Below are 14,871 nucleotides of genomic sequence, written 5' to 3' on the forward strand. Positions count from 1 at the left end.
CCATCATTGCTGTATGTGCAGTGCCTGCTATTTAAGATGTGTAAATATGGGCATATTACTTTTTCAGTGGCGAAACGGGTCAAACTATTTGGCATGTATAACTGGCCCAAAGCAAGACAGTGATTTAAGCCAAAACTAATGATGGTGTGCGAGTGCGTGTTCACTCCCACTCTGCATACAGTTTAAGAGCAACAGCTATAAAAGTTCATTATGCTGTTGCTGTAATGGGGTTCAGGAAAGTACTCCAGGAGCTGACAAAAGCTGGAGTGTCTTGTAAACCCTTGAGGGAACTTTCTAATTAAATACTCACTCCTTAACTTCAATAAATAGCAAAGATTTCAAGCTTTTCCTACATGTCATACTTTCTCCATACCTGGGGCGAAGAAATGATGCCAGAAGTCGGGAGTCCATATTGAGGAATTTAGTCAGGATGGTTTTAATAGTTTTCCATGTAGAATTGTTTTTCCAAGCTACTGTGAAGCATGTAGGTGAGAGCTGGAGGGGAATGGGCTTCCCTGGGATGTTGGCAAGCATGTCCAAGGCCATATGCGGTGGTTTAATACAGAAGACCATCTATGAAACATTCAGATGAGTTGTATCATCAGTAGGTTTAACTCTTCTATATAATGCAGCGTAAACAGATTTATATGTGCACACGAGCTGATATGCTGCCAAAAAGGATTTCATAAATGAATTTATAATACTATTTATATGGAAAATGGCAATCCAGACCTGGGGTTGGATGGATGAATGGATGGATGGATGGATGGATGGATGGATGGATGGATGGATGGATGGATGGATGGATTGTTTGTATGGATGGATGGACAGATTGTTTACTTGTCACCGAGAGCTTCCAGGCAAGAGGGAAAGAGAAAGACCACAGAGAAGATTCATTGATGTGGTAAAGAAGGATTTGCAGAGGGTTTAGTGCAATGGAGGAGGACGAGAGGGACAGGTTGAGATGGAGGCAGATGATCCGCTGTGGCGACCCCTAAAAGGAGCAGCCAAAAGAAGAAGACCGCGTATATCTTGTAGCCTTTTTAAAGTTGATGTCAAATGAGGTTATCTCTAAGACTGCTAAATTAAAACAGAAACCCTGCATTTCAAACTGGAGCTTTAAAGACTTGAATGTCTAATGAACGTTCAATGATTCTGGGAGATTAAGTCAAGATATCCTGGCCTCAAGCCTGAGTCTTGATCATTTTTTCTTTTAATATGTCTCTTATCCAGTGTAGGGACAGATCTAAAACCGCTTAAATACTTTAATTAATTGTGTTTGGCTTTAAAACTTGTAGACTTTTTCTTATTATACAAAAAATAGAATCGGATCAGCTGTCGTACACTTAGGCTACTGGTCAGAACTACAGATAGAATATACATCTGTCATAGACTAGGAATCCAGAGCTATATCCAGTATAAAAATACTTAGGTAGATGGAAGGCGCTGGATTGTGCTGATTAAATAGACGACAGTTTCCATAACAATCTCTTGTCTGTTATTTATTTATTTATTTTGCTGCCCATTCCAAGTTTTGGTTGCAGAGTATGACTTCTACTCAACCCCTTCCTCCTTCTTTGCAGGCCTGCTCCCTAAAACAAACAGCCTTTGCTTTGGATAGAGTGAAGGACTATGCAGCAGTCTACCTGTTTTAACGCTCCTCGTGCCTGTCAGTCACCGCGGGATCCTCCAATAGTAGGGCTCGTGAGCCGTTGACTCCTCCCCAGTGTATAATTGAAGTTTCCTTAGTTTCTTCGCCGGAGCCTGCACGCAGTGTTGTCCGATCCGCGGAGGGGATTAAATGCAGAGCAGCAGGGACAATGTTTTCCAGGAGCCTGAACGTGTGTGTGACCCTGTGTTTGTGGATTACGGCGCTAACGAGCCCGGGGAGTGTGTCTGCGAGGAAGCAGGACGACTCTTTCTTCACTGCCAGTATTTATCGAGCAAGATGCGCCTCGAGATGCCTCAGTCTGCACATCACTCGCATCTCCGCGTTTTTCAAGCACTCTCAGGTACGAGCGTGTGTTCACGGGAACTCCTGGCAATATGCGGGGAATCAGAAGCGAATGCGATGCCGTGCCGCTGCATGAATGGAAAGATGTGCCAGTCGATGATTTCCACACAGCCTAAGTCAAACCTGTTTATCCTGAGCCCATTGTGAGAAGGCTGGAGCAGGTCACTAATGAAGACCGTGTAGTTCATTAGTTTGGTGCTCTGTTAGGAACAATCACTGTCACCAAACAACCCTGTCACAAATTTGGAGATTGAGCTTCACATTAATTATGACAGCTTGACTTCCTTACAAAGTTGCTATGTACAGAGTGTGGCCGTCTCTCTCTGTGTGTGAACGTGTGGAGTGGGAGGCTTTAAGCTATATCAAGCCTAATTAACCCATCTCAGTGTTTTGAGACAGAGACATTATGAATGCCTCTCAGTTGAGCCAGCTTCCATTCATTACTTGCTAATTACTGGAAAATGAGATACCTCTCACTCACTTGAAATGTACTTGCTGCTGTGGGTAACTTTTCTCTTACTTTGCGTTTGGAGACTTTTGACATTGGTTGTCCCACCAGCAAAGCTTGCTGTGACCCCGAGCGCGTTTGAAGCTCCTATATAAAATAGATGTATGCTTTGGATGATTTGGCATGTGGTGTCAGAAGTTGTTTTTCACCCTCCACCGGACACACTGTTCTCTCCCAGGACTCCAGAGAAAAGAGCTGGTCACTGATCCCTCTCCCCTCTGCTCCTTTTCACCAGCTATCTGTCTGCTGACGGCCTTTATATTCACTTCATTTGCATTTGCAAGGCATGTCTTTCTCAAGGTGCATTAATGAATCCCTGATTGTCAGGAAACATTCTGGGGCGAGGTAAATTTGTAATTGGGTCTAATGAATCAGCAAAGCCCATTGCTTTATTTCTTTGGTACCAATTACTTTTACACTGAAAGCACTTATTGATTTGGTGTAGTAATGCAGGTCCGTGGGACACAGACCTTCTGCAGTTAATTTAAAGGAATTATATTAAGGGATAATAAGGCTGACGGATGAAGTGTCTTTATTCCAATGAAAATCCCGCACGGATGGAAAGTAGGAGACCCAGTTTGTATTTCTTAAAGTGCAACTTGGCAAATAGTGTCAGGGATTAATTTAGAGAATATACAGTGTGTTGCAGCCCTAGGTTGCAAAGTTGGGGGGGGATTAAATTAGTGACCAGCCAGGAGGCCAAATAACTGATGGAGTCTCACCTCTAATGAACAGCTAACAGTCAGTATAATTGACTGCAGAGCCTCAGAGTCTGGGGCGCTCTTCAGTGAGGGGAAGATGAGAGGAAGGCGTTTGTCTAAAGAGAGGGGCGTTTTGTGGTTGGTGATAAGCAAGGGTGCGGGAGCAAGCTTGTGGGTCTAAGAATAGATGGCAATTGTTGATAATTTGCAAGAACTGTCTTATGCACTGTTTTCTCAACAGTCCTTTCATGTGAGGATGGGGGGGTCTGGTCAGCTGCAAAAACATATGCCCTCCCAACCCCCATCCCCCACCCCCCCACACCCCCAACCTCTACCCTCCTGGCCCAGCCAATAAATGCCAGCATCACACCTCATAGGCATGCACAGGATATATACATCGAGCTACCAAGTGCTGCTCCAAGGAGGTCACCTTCCTGCTAAACGCTGGCGCCCAATTGTGCTAAATGTGATAAGCTCTAATGTAATGTTGCCACAACAGTGGGGCATGCTCAGTCAGCACAACCCACAGGTGGATCTGCTTCCTCTGCCAGATCTTATTACAGCAACGGCAGCTTGGAGCTCCACTCCAAGGATCGACACGACAGACCTCTTAATTCATCTCGGACATCCTTCAGGGGTCATTTAATACTCAGTGGGAAAACCAAGACATGCAAGTCTTTCCATTTTAATGGAAATGAAAGACCTTGGCTGCATGTCAAACGCTTGCCTCCTGTTTCTTAATATTTTACTGTGTCTTCTCAATATCTGGTAATCTATATGGGCTGCTTATTTTGGTTATGGTACAAGAGACAAATTTTCCTCTTAACACATTTTGCAGCTGGAATTTAGACTGGAATGATACTTGGAGAATTTAGATGTTATTACAGATGTTATGAACACCCACGCGTCTTTCCTTTCTTTATGTGGCTGAATCAGAATACAAATCAGAGACTTTGTTTTAATTGCCCCAGTTCTGAATTAGTGTGAAATGGAAACAAGCATAGAGTTGCTGAGTTAGGAAACCCATGGGTTGTCAGATTTATAGCATCACTAGATTTATTGATGCAATAGTATTTCCAAATAGAGATTTATCGGCATTTTACTCCACTTTTGGGGAACTTGTCACCCTAGTACAATAGACAGAGGGGAACACCCAACCATAAATATTAGCCTCGGACACTTTAAAATATTAAGAGCGAGCTGGGAGCCCCGTGCAATAATGTATTCTGAAAGCATCAGCCTTGTAGTGGATTATTTATGTGGGGACCTGTGAAGCCAAAAACAAGGTGTGTCCACGAGGTCTTGTTATTACATTCGAAGCAATAAAAATCTAACATCTTAAATTCAGTCATTCATCGCTTGTGTGCTGCATAGTAAAGTCTAAGCATCTTGCCTGAGAGGTTTGTGTTTTAAGTGAAGGCAAGAAAAAACATTGGCGAGTGGTTTTTCCATGTCCCCTTGTTTTTGCCTTTGATATTAAATAACCTGCGGTGGAATCAAACCTCAGCCAGTGCTCGTCTCATGTGTGGAGTTTTTCATTAGTGAAGACAGCGGATGAATAAGGGGTCTATGTAGCTTGGCCTCACCTCTCTCCATAAATGCTTTTAAACCATGACAGTAATGTCTGTAAATCTCAGCCCAGAGTGCTGCTACACCCTGAGCTACCTCATTTGACAAATAAGCCTCATTCCTAAGTGGAGACAACTTTACACTAGTGTTGTTTTACATTTCTGAAACACCCTTTAATGTTAACACTGAATGCGCACTGAACGCATTAGCTCACTTTCAGAGCGTCTGACAAATTATTCATATAATGTGAATAATTAATGGGCAGAATGACCACAGCCCTCACACCCACTCGAGTCGAAGCCTAAATCTCAGGCTCCTATATTTTGCTGCTGCATATGTTCCCTTAAGGAGAAGTTATTTTGGTGATGCCTGACGACTCCTGAGTTGTCAAAGGACACAGAGAGAGATAGTAGTCTGTCCTTTGAAGTCCAGTCTCCAGTTGACTTGGCTAGAAAAGTACAGGGACCCGTAGACTAGCTGGATTAAATGCAATTTGAAAATGTGATAAGTGGGAACCGCAATGCTTTTAATCCAAATCAGACGCCCATAGGAGACAAAGATTTCCAGTTTCAAAAGCTGGATTGGACTACTCAAAGATCAAAAGGGCTTTGTACATGTTCCTTTCAGTTTGTCTAGACAATGCAACACGCCCTTGCCCACCTGCTTTAATTCTCAACTAACAATGCCCGTAGTGTATCTTTGTGATAAATACCCTGTTTACATGCCTCATCTAGTCACTCCGCTGTCATCAACAAAGCATGGTTCACCTCCGTGCGTTCGTGCGCCACTGTCTGCCCTCATCACACAGGAGAATATCTGGAAAGAATTCATTCACTTGAGTCCTTGACAGTCCTTAGGACTGCATAATGTTCAGACTGCAGAGGAATGTCATGGTGAGTCAGAGGGATGAAGTCCTGACCTATAATTATTCCCCCGTTGGTCCCTGAAATGGTGGGGTCAGGCCTGGACAGCTGGGGCAACATCCTGCTGAGCCTCTCTGCTACAGGGATGCTGTCACAAAGCAAAATTAGCTCCTATGTGGATCTGGCTCTGTCTCCATTGATGGATGGGTAAAGAAAGGTGTCAAAAACAGGATTGATGATTTAGGACATGGCCTTGAGTTGTGACAAACTGTATAAATTATCTGGAGGCATTGCCTGCCAGTGTAAATGTCAAAGTTTTATTGATGTGGTGACACTGATGGGGTTTGTTTGGTGGGATTGATGTTTAAAAGGGGAAAAAACACATCCTGAAAATTCCACATGGATTTAATCAAATTATTCAGGACAAGATAAGGCATTTTTGAGAACTAAGTCGTAGTTTAGTCAACATTTTGACCAACCATGTCAAAGTCTTCAGAAAACCTGCTGGTGCACACTAAATTTGAGCCAATTAACTTCCATTTTTTTTTACTTCACATGGTAACAAAATTAAACTATTCCAAGTGTCCTTAGTACTTTTTCATCCTTATCTGAATAATTTTTTTCAAGAGATTCTCTGAAGACATGACTGTCCAATCATGGATTCCTTTGAAGCCTTTTCAACCATTATCCTTGACACAAAAAGCAAAGCACCTACTGGTACTGGATGTCAAATTAAAGCCTTTAATGATAAGTTCTCTCTTAATGTCTCATGGGAAATTTCTTCTGGATTACATTGTGAGAAAATGCTTTGAACTTGACATTGAACTTAAGCAGACCTTTTGCCTGCAGACCCCTAAAGTTTGGCTTTATCTAACTGCTTCATTTCTTCCACAGGGATGCAAAGGGAACATCCAAAACTCAAGGCCAGATTTAAGTCAATGACCATACATTCCAGCAATGTAACTCTATAAACAGAGTCTCCACTGAGAATACTGTCATGATAATCTGTCATTGATCTTGAAGTCTAGGAAATAATCAATGGTCAGATGATTATTTATAATGTCACAGGTGATTAAGCCACCTGATGTTGCAGTTCCCGTGTGTGCTACATAACTTTGCAGTTTCTTCGAGTTGAGAAACAGAGCTGTAAGGGAGTTACGGTTACGAACTAACCAAAAACTTCAATCCAGATGAATACGTCATTTGCATCTGCTGAATGTGGAAATGTATGAAACATTGTCATGTCAGTTTATAAGGTGATGACATGTCAATGTTGCTTTGCAAGTGTGCAGAAAATAAGCTGTTGCTGATCTGTCTTTCGCCATAATCACCTGGTCATTTATGCTAAAGCTCGAGTCTTCCTCTTGGTATCCAACCAAAATAATGTTCGCAGAGAAAAACGGCATAATTCTCAGTCCTTATGGAATACAGGAAATGGCTTGAACAAGTCATTTACTTCCACTTGATAGTCCTCTGTATTCACACATCGAAGCTTTACAAAAACACGGCTCTATTAGGACCAAATGTTTACCTTGTCGGAGTGCCGAAGGTGGCACTTCGACCGCAATTAGAGCAAATTGGCTATATCTGCGGTCTGTGCAGGAGTGCTGACATTAGTTCCTCCTTCCGTGACCTCTGAGATGTCTGTTGAGAGATCAAACAAATTCACAGAAAAGCTGGGGTCACCATGCTCTGCTGAAACTGACCAGAGGCTTGCCCTCACCTTAGTGTGGTGACCCTGCTTGGGCTGCGTGCGCTCGGCACACAAAGCTGACTCACAGTCAGCCTTTCAGATATCTGTGCCGTTAACATTATTGTTAATCAAAAAGGCCTTGGCCACCGCGGAGGTATATTGTGAGAGGGAGAGGAAAGGGTCAAAGTTGCACATTGACTTGATGAATTGGTTATTATAAATGTTCTTTCAGCAGTATGTCTGATGACTGATGATGTTTTTCCTTCTTTTCAACAGAATAATGGATCCTTGGTGTGGTGCCAGAATCACAAGCAGTGCTCCAAGGTAACACCGTTTCATTTCTTCCATGAGTGAGACGCATGCTACATACATGCCTCATTATCAAAGAATAATACAACATAAAGTGTACGAGTCACGACAGGACTAGTTTTGTCATGCCTGCGGGATTCATAAGCTGTTGACATAGACTGTCATGAGATAAAAACCATAGTTGATTGCTTCTGCTTTCATTGATACTCATTTGCTCTTGTAATTGGAATACAATTAAAGAAGATCTGAAGAGATTAAAGGTGTGTCAATTTATGAAAGCAGAGCGTGATTGTTTTTTTTCTTTCTGCTGTCATTTGGAGTTTCACTCGGATGCATTAAAGTATGTCTCCCGCAGGGCTTGTTTGAGTTCTGTGCCCTGTCCCAAAGAAGGTTGATACAAAGCCGGTGTTGACAGCTCCTCTGAAAAGATGGTGCTGACATATTCTATCAGACTCTCCTGGAGCTGTTGACAAGGTCCTCAGAGATGCGCTGTATAGACTGTGGACAGAGAACATGATGGGGCTAAACTAAGGAGGATGTGCTAGCGAAGGTCCAAGTAGAAATGCTTGGAAATGCTTTTGGTATCTGTCAAACGCTCTCATCTCCCACGCACAGGCAGTGAAACCAAGATCCAGCAACGTTAGACCTCTTTGAATTAAAATAGGGCATGCACAACACGCATGTTTGCAAGAAGACAGGTTTTCCTTTCATGAAGTATCAGATGTTTCTTTTCTTCTTCTTTTTCTTTTTCCTCACTTATATGTCCGCCTTTAAAAAAATATAGAATAGAATAGAATTCAACTTTATTGTCATTGCACATGTCACAGGTACAGGGCAACGAAATGCAGTCAATATGTCAAGTCAATATGTCAAGGTAGCTAAATTCGATAGCTTTTCCTCGCATGCCTTTATCAGTCTGCAGTTAGAGAGGAATGCATGCTGAGAATTTGTGTAAAACGCATTATTACAATGACTGTGATTAATTGAAAACTCATTAAAATACAGAGCGGCGGTGGTTATTTGTGCTTACTTCATGTGGCTTCATGTAGAGTACTTATTAATCCCAATCAGTGTCTAGTATCAACAGCCTTGCAAAGTGAAATTCCCTTTTTTGAATTTCAAATCGTTTCTCGAGCAATTTGAATTTGTCTTGGATAAAGCCGAGCTATTGCAACAGTGCTTTGTCATGTCTTCTGTACGGGTTGTTTCACTTGTCCTATTTATCAAGCACTTACAGCACATTGTTCTGCACTGCTAACACCACTAAATCTGTGCTAATTGGGGGGTAAAATATCATTGTATAATGCTCCCCCAGTTCCAAAACAGGCACGGCCTTTCTGTTTGGAGTTTGCATGGTCTCCCGAGAGCTCAGGTTTCTCCTGCCATCGAAAACATGCCAGGTTAATGCTGCTCTGACTGTCCATTCTTGCAAAAAAGTCGCACCTCCTCTTTGAATAAAGTAGTCAAATTACACTAGTTCTATTAGTGAATACAGTCTAAAGCTTGTGTGTTATCCAACTTCTTTCTAAAATGTAATGTGTGATTAAGAAAATGTCATTTATATATTTTAAAATGTTGGTGACATTTTGCTTCAGTCAAACAGGCGAAACTTCTTTGTTTTCACCATAATGCTGTGAAACTTGTTCCTCTCCTTTCCACTGCGATAGCCAACAACAGCTCTTGGCACCAGTCATCCCTCAGTAATTCAGAGTTTTATGTTTGAAAAAAAAAGAAAAGGGAAAAAAAAAAGAAGCTTTTGCTGGCTGCAAGTCTAAGACAGCATACTGTTTTCATAATCAACCAGCTAACATTGCTGAAACTCTGCAAATATCCAAAAAACTCTGTAATGAACTTCTTGGTCTCCCCGCTGTAACAAGCATGCCAGTTAGCACTTCTTTATCCTACTTGTAACTGTAAATACATGAGGCTGGATTTGATGTAAGCCCTTAAAAATAATGATATGTTTGTGTTGCTGTACTACAGCTGTGATGCTCTGCTACTTTCAGTTTCAAGGGCTCTCCAAACTGAATTAATTTAATTCTAGGCTTCAATTCAGCCGTTCAGGGTGCGGGCCAAGGCATGGTGCTTAAGTTTAATTTGCAGCAAGAAGTCAATATTTTGGTAGCAAACATCACCACACTTCACATCCACATCAATGGCTCGAGTGTGCTCTCAGGGCCTGTGTTTAGCGTGTCAAAACAGAGAGCTATTGTGGCCACTCTGACAATTGCACCAAATGGGCCCATGCTGTACAGTGGTTCCCCGTGAATAGCTCTACAGCCGCTGATTAGCCTCTTCACTTCATGAACAGCTCACAGTCAAACAGAGAAGACAAAGGCAACAGCTCCGGGGGGAGTGCGTTAGGGCAGAAGGCCTGTCCACCCTGGAGAACGGTTAAAGAGCCACTGAGAGCTCCCTGCCTGTGAAGGAAATGCAAGGAAGGGCTGCCTAATAGTTTAGACAAAGATGCTGTGACCCTGTCCATCTGTCTGCATTTTAGGAAATCAAAGCCTCCTGTTTCCATTTGTGATGAGAAAGTCATCCCGGTCATCTCGTATGCAGTGTCCAGAGTCGGCCCTGCTCTCAGTTTCCCCCATTGTAATGGTAATTAACCTGCTTGCCCTCTCTCCAGAGCCGAGCGAGGTGGCATTTGAAGAGCTGGGGAGTCATTATCATGCCACAACAGTGGGCCAGCAGACAAAGTCTATTCAGCAGGGGAATGCCAGGGAAGTAGACGGCAAGCAGTTGTAGGAGCTATTGTCATTTTGTTTCCCTACTGTTAGAGCTCGCCTCTTGAGAAGTTTGGCTGTATTCCCTAAAAGTTTAAAAAAAAAAAACACTCCAGGGTGTTCTCTCTCTCTTTTTTTTTTTTTTTTTCTGGTGGGGCAAAGAAAATATATTTTGTGTGCCCACAGCATGGGAGAGCATGCAGAAGAAGCCAAGAAGCTTTCCATGTTCAGACCGTAGCTGATATTTGCAGGGTGTGCTTTCCCTGTGGGTGTGATCCAGGCTCCACATCAAATGCTAGGATAGACTTAAGGCAACTAAATGTCTGCAAGAAAGCTGTGCGCTTCATTACTCAAACTTCTATCAGGGAAGGATGAGAAGAAAGGGCATACTCTATATGCCTAGATAGGTTGGCCTGCAGTAATTCACTGCAAGGCGCCAATCAGAATAACTCCTCAGGAGGAAAGTGGGCTATTTTTCACTTTTCCCTCCATTTAGGATGATATTTAAATAGAGGAAAATGATGATCAAGCTAAAGAGGATTCCATCCTTTATCGGGGAGATGTTGACTCAGTCCTGCATTTTTCTGTGAGCCAATCATAGCCCCATATTTACTTATCAAGCATTTGCAGGGAGAAAAATCTTTAGAGAGCAACATTGTTTGGCTGCCATTCGACGCCAATGAGTCGTGCATGTCTTTCATAGATGCCTTGCCTGTACCAGGTGGCTCCTTTGAATGATCTTTCCTATCAATCACACCCTAAGCTTCAAATTCCAGAGCAAGAATAAGAAGTGTTTACTCTTTTGGATTACACGCGCCTTCGTCTTCACATGTTGGAAGCTTTGGAGCGGTTTTCCTGAATAACAATCGCTGGAATGCGACTATGTCACATTCAAAAGTGTCTTTCAAAGCCACTATCAACCACAACCCCCCCCTCCTACCAACCCACACATTTTCTCACGCCAAAATAAAACGGTCACACTTCCTCATCACTTGTTCTTTTTTGTTTGTTTTTTTTTCCAGAGTGAAATGAACCTATAAAATAAATCCAAAAGTCTCACCTTATTATTATTTCCTGGTTCCAGTTCATCTTAATTGAAGCACTTATAAATGCATATTCATCAGAAAAGGGTCACTTTCACTTGAAGCTTTCCTTGGTGGTTAGGACATTTTGAGGTGCACTGAAATGATGTGATAAAATGGGTAAGGGTTAGCAGTTTTACAGCTGGGCATGGCTGGGATTGTTAGGTGCTTAGACAGACTTCAAAGCACCTTTTGGTCATGTTGAGGCCAGACATTCATCGCACTTCCCCGTGTTAGTCACATTACCAGCACCGACACCTCAAAGCAAGCCAGGCTAGAAATCAATCTGTCAAGTAGACTGTGTCTGGATTGCCCGCCAGCGTACGTGTAAGCAGAGTGTAATTTTTTTTTTTTTTTTCCGAAACAGCCCTAGCCAGTCTGACTTAATTTACTTTCCCATTTCACGTAGTCATATATGTGACCCGAGTGTTCAATTTTGAGAGATCATGTAAAAAGACAGCCATGTAGTTTCTTTTTTCCCCCCCTTGTATTTTATGTAGTTTGAGGCAGTGTGAGTGTCTGTGTGTGGGTGGCAGAGGAGTGTGAAGCAAGGCTGGTCAGTCCCAGCAGGAAGGACCTGATCTGGACATGGTTGTTAAGTTTCATTGGTTAACGGGGGGGTCGCTTCATTGGCTGCTATCTGTGGAGCTCATTATTCACATGGTGGGTGGCAGGGAATGAAAACCCCCACAGAAAAAAAAAAAAAAAACCCAACACCAAAGACGTGGCCACAGGAGAGGAGGCAAAGAGGCTGCGAGACTTGCAGTTGAGACTTTTTCAGCAGTGAAAGCTCAATCCAGAGCTCCTCTTTGCAATCCTGTCTGCTCAGTATCTGAGTGATGAGTGCGCCAGGAAATCCTTCAGGAAAAAAAATATGCTCGCTATCTTATACCTGTCTGTTTTTATTGATCCTGCAGAGCATAAGGGGCCTTTTTATTTTTTTCTTAAAGATAATCAAAGTTTCACAGATCAGCCTGATTTCCCATGTTCTCCCTGTCAGAAAGGATTTAATTCTCTTGAAGGATTAATGTAATCAAAGCTGCAGTGAAATCCTCTTTTAGCAATAATGACCAGTCACACTGAGACAATCTGCCGTCATCCAAGTGTTTATTCTCAATCTGAGGACGTATTGGCTGAACATCACAGATTACAGCACACTTATCACATTAACTTTGCCATCATTTCCTTTCCTAAGATCACGTGTTAAGAGGTGCTGTAGCAAGAATTAATTCGGTGGCTTTATTCGCAGTTGTTGTTTGTATTTTCGTTTCCAGACCGATCGTGCCAACAGTCGCCTTGGTGAAAGAAAGATTAGAATTTAAGAATCTTTAAGCTGATGTACTTAGTAGATGGGGGCTTATCAATTTATTCCAGCTGCACTCAAAGCTGCTACATCCCGCAGATAAACCCCACACCGAGTGCTGTGTGCGGTAGTTTCAGAACGATTGAAAAGCAGGGCCTCGATGACCGATGTATCTCTTAACCTTCTGACTTGGAGATGACTACTTCAGCAAAGTAGATTATACTTTAGCTTTTCCAGTCTGAACTTGTATCAGAGATGAAGAGAAAGTCTATTTTTTTTTTTGTCTTTTGTTTGCTCTCCACAGCTGTATACTTTATCTTACGTACTCAACATGCCCAGGTTTGCCCTCTGTTTGTGAAGTCTTTGCACTGCTTTTTGAATTACATATAAAAGAAAATTCAGTCATCACATCAAGCAAGGAGAATGCATTATATCACTACTTTTTTTTGTCTGCATGTTATTTCTCAATCTGGATGTGTTGCAATTCAAAGATGCCGATAACGCTGAGGGGCTGTTTAGTGAACACTAGAGAGGGCAAGTAGGATTAGTGAATTTAAAGTGTGTCTGAAACTCAAATAAACAACTGGAGATAGTGGTGGAATGTGACTGGAGCATGGGATTAAGACGGCTTTCCTCCCCTCTATGGCATGTTGTGTTTTACATGTTGTTGGCCTACATTGGGACAGAATCTCCAGGTCTGGTCTCATTTGATTTGAGATGCAGCAGGAAGGGATTAAGACGGCTTGAGTGGTCATTTTATGGAACAAGCCAGCAGGGCTAATGCCTTTTGACTTGTTTACCATGTCCTCGGCCTACAATGGCAGAAATTCATTTTTCATCCCATGCATGGTAAGCAGGAGTTCACTGCTGTCGCCATAAATCAACCGTGTGAACAGTCTGAATAAATGGCTTTGCCGATGAGGAAGTGTTTTTATCGTGCGATCCTGCTTTCAACTCTGCTTCTATACGTCTGTCATCAACACATTATGCGTGATTGTTTGGGGGTAAATACAGTATATCATGCGTTGGGTAGATCTGACATGCTTTTCAGAAAACCGTTGAAGGGGTTTGGCTTTCCCATGCCATGTCACAGCAAAAGCTCATGGCGGCCTCTTTATCACCAATCTGACCCCACATGATGGATACATCCTGTTGAGTCTAATTGTCATGAAATGTAAACTGAGCTCAGAAGTAGGTGATAACTGAGGGTCTGGTTACAGCCACTGTAATTTTGACTCCTGTCACTGCAGAACATAACGTGAGACGGCCGTGGACCTGTAAGAAAAGGCGCCCTTTAAAGGGCAGTGGGGCATTGGTGTGTTTGTGTGTCTGGGTGAAACTTCAGAGTCATTAAGTATTAAGTGAACTCCTATTGCATTCCACAGTAGACAAAGCACAATTCTGGCAAAGCTGTGCGGGCTTTTTTTGCTCATAAATAAGGCAGGCACCTCTGATTGTGGGGTAAATGTATAATTCATGCATTGCCCCCCCCCCCTTTCCCAACTCCTCCTCTTTTCCTTCTCACTTTCTGCCAAGCTATTGCTATTCAGCTCTTTGTTGTCTGCGCCCTCAACTGCATTTAAATTAATAATTAAAGTGATCCTCAAAGAATGTCTGTGACACCACCTGCTAGCTCACTCAACGTCTCTGAGCCTGGTTTGACAAACAAAATAGAAAGTCTCGAATCGCATAAATTCAGTTTCACCCCACTGGACCTGGAAAACAACATTGTTTTAGTTGGTTGTATTGAAGAGGGAATTATGACACTTTAAATGCTCGCAGCATGTCTCGCACAGGGCTGTAAAACACACGGACATTTGGAAAATATGTCATTATTTGTTTAAGAGAAATTTGAAGAAGCCTTTGCAAATCCTAGTCTCAATCACTTAATAGAGTTGTCACATCGTATACTTGTGACTGATGGTTTGTTGTGATAGTGGAAAATACCACATTTCCATGTGGTATGGATGCTCCTGAAGATAGATGGAGGAGAGCAGGCAGCTACCAGTTTGCTGCAATCATAGATTACCTGGTTCAGAACAAATGAAGTGCAGAAGCACTAAACATGCCATTATTTTTGTCTTTCCTGACTAAAGTAAT

The 14,871-nt window shown here is 42.4% G+C and overlaps 1 protein-coding gene across 1 annotated transcript in view; it reads left to right on the top strand.

The window, feature by feature from the left end:
- Positions 1-1,744: 1,744 nt before the first annotated feature.
- Positions 1,745-14,871, top strand: part of LOC116319316 (anosmin-1) — a 41,506-nt gene continuing 28,379 nt past the window's right edge. Inside the window, exons 1-2 of the mRNA XM_031738609.2 lie at positions 1,745-2,012; positions 7,625-7,672. Of these exons, the coding sequence (XP_031594469.1) occupies positions 1,821-2,012; positions 7,625-7,672 (240 nt within the window). The 5' untranslated portion in view covers positions 1,745-1,820. The remainder of the gene's footprint in view (positions 2,013-7,624; positions 7,673-14,871) is intronic.

This window comes from Oreochromis aureus, linkage group 16 (assembly GCF_013358895.1).
Source record: "Oreochromis aureus strain Israel breed Guangdong linkage group 16, ZZ_aureus, whole genome shotgun sequence".
In the NCBI taxonomy this organism is placed as follows: Eukaryota; Metazoa; Chordata; class Actinopteri; order Cichliformes; family Cichlidae; genus Oreochromis; species Oreochromis aureus.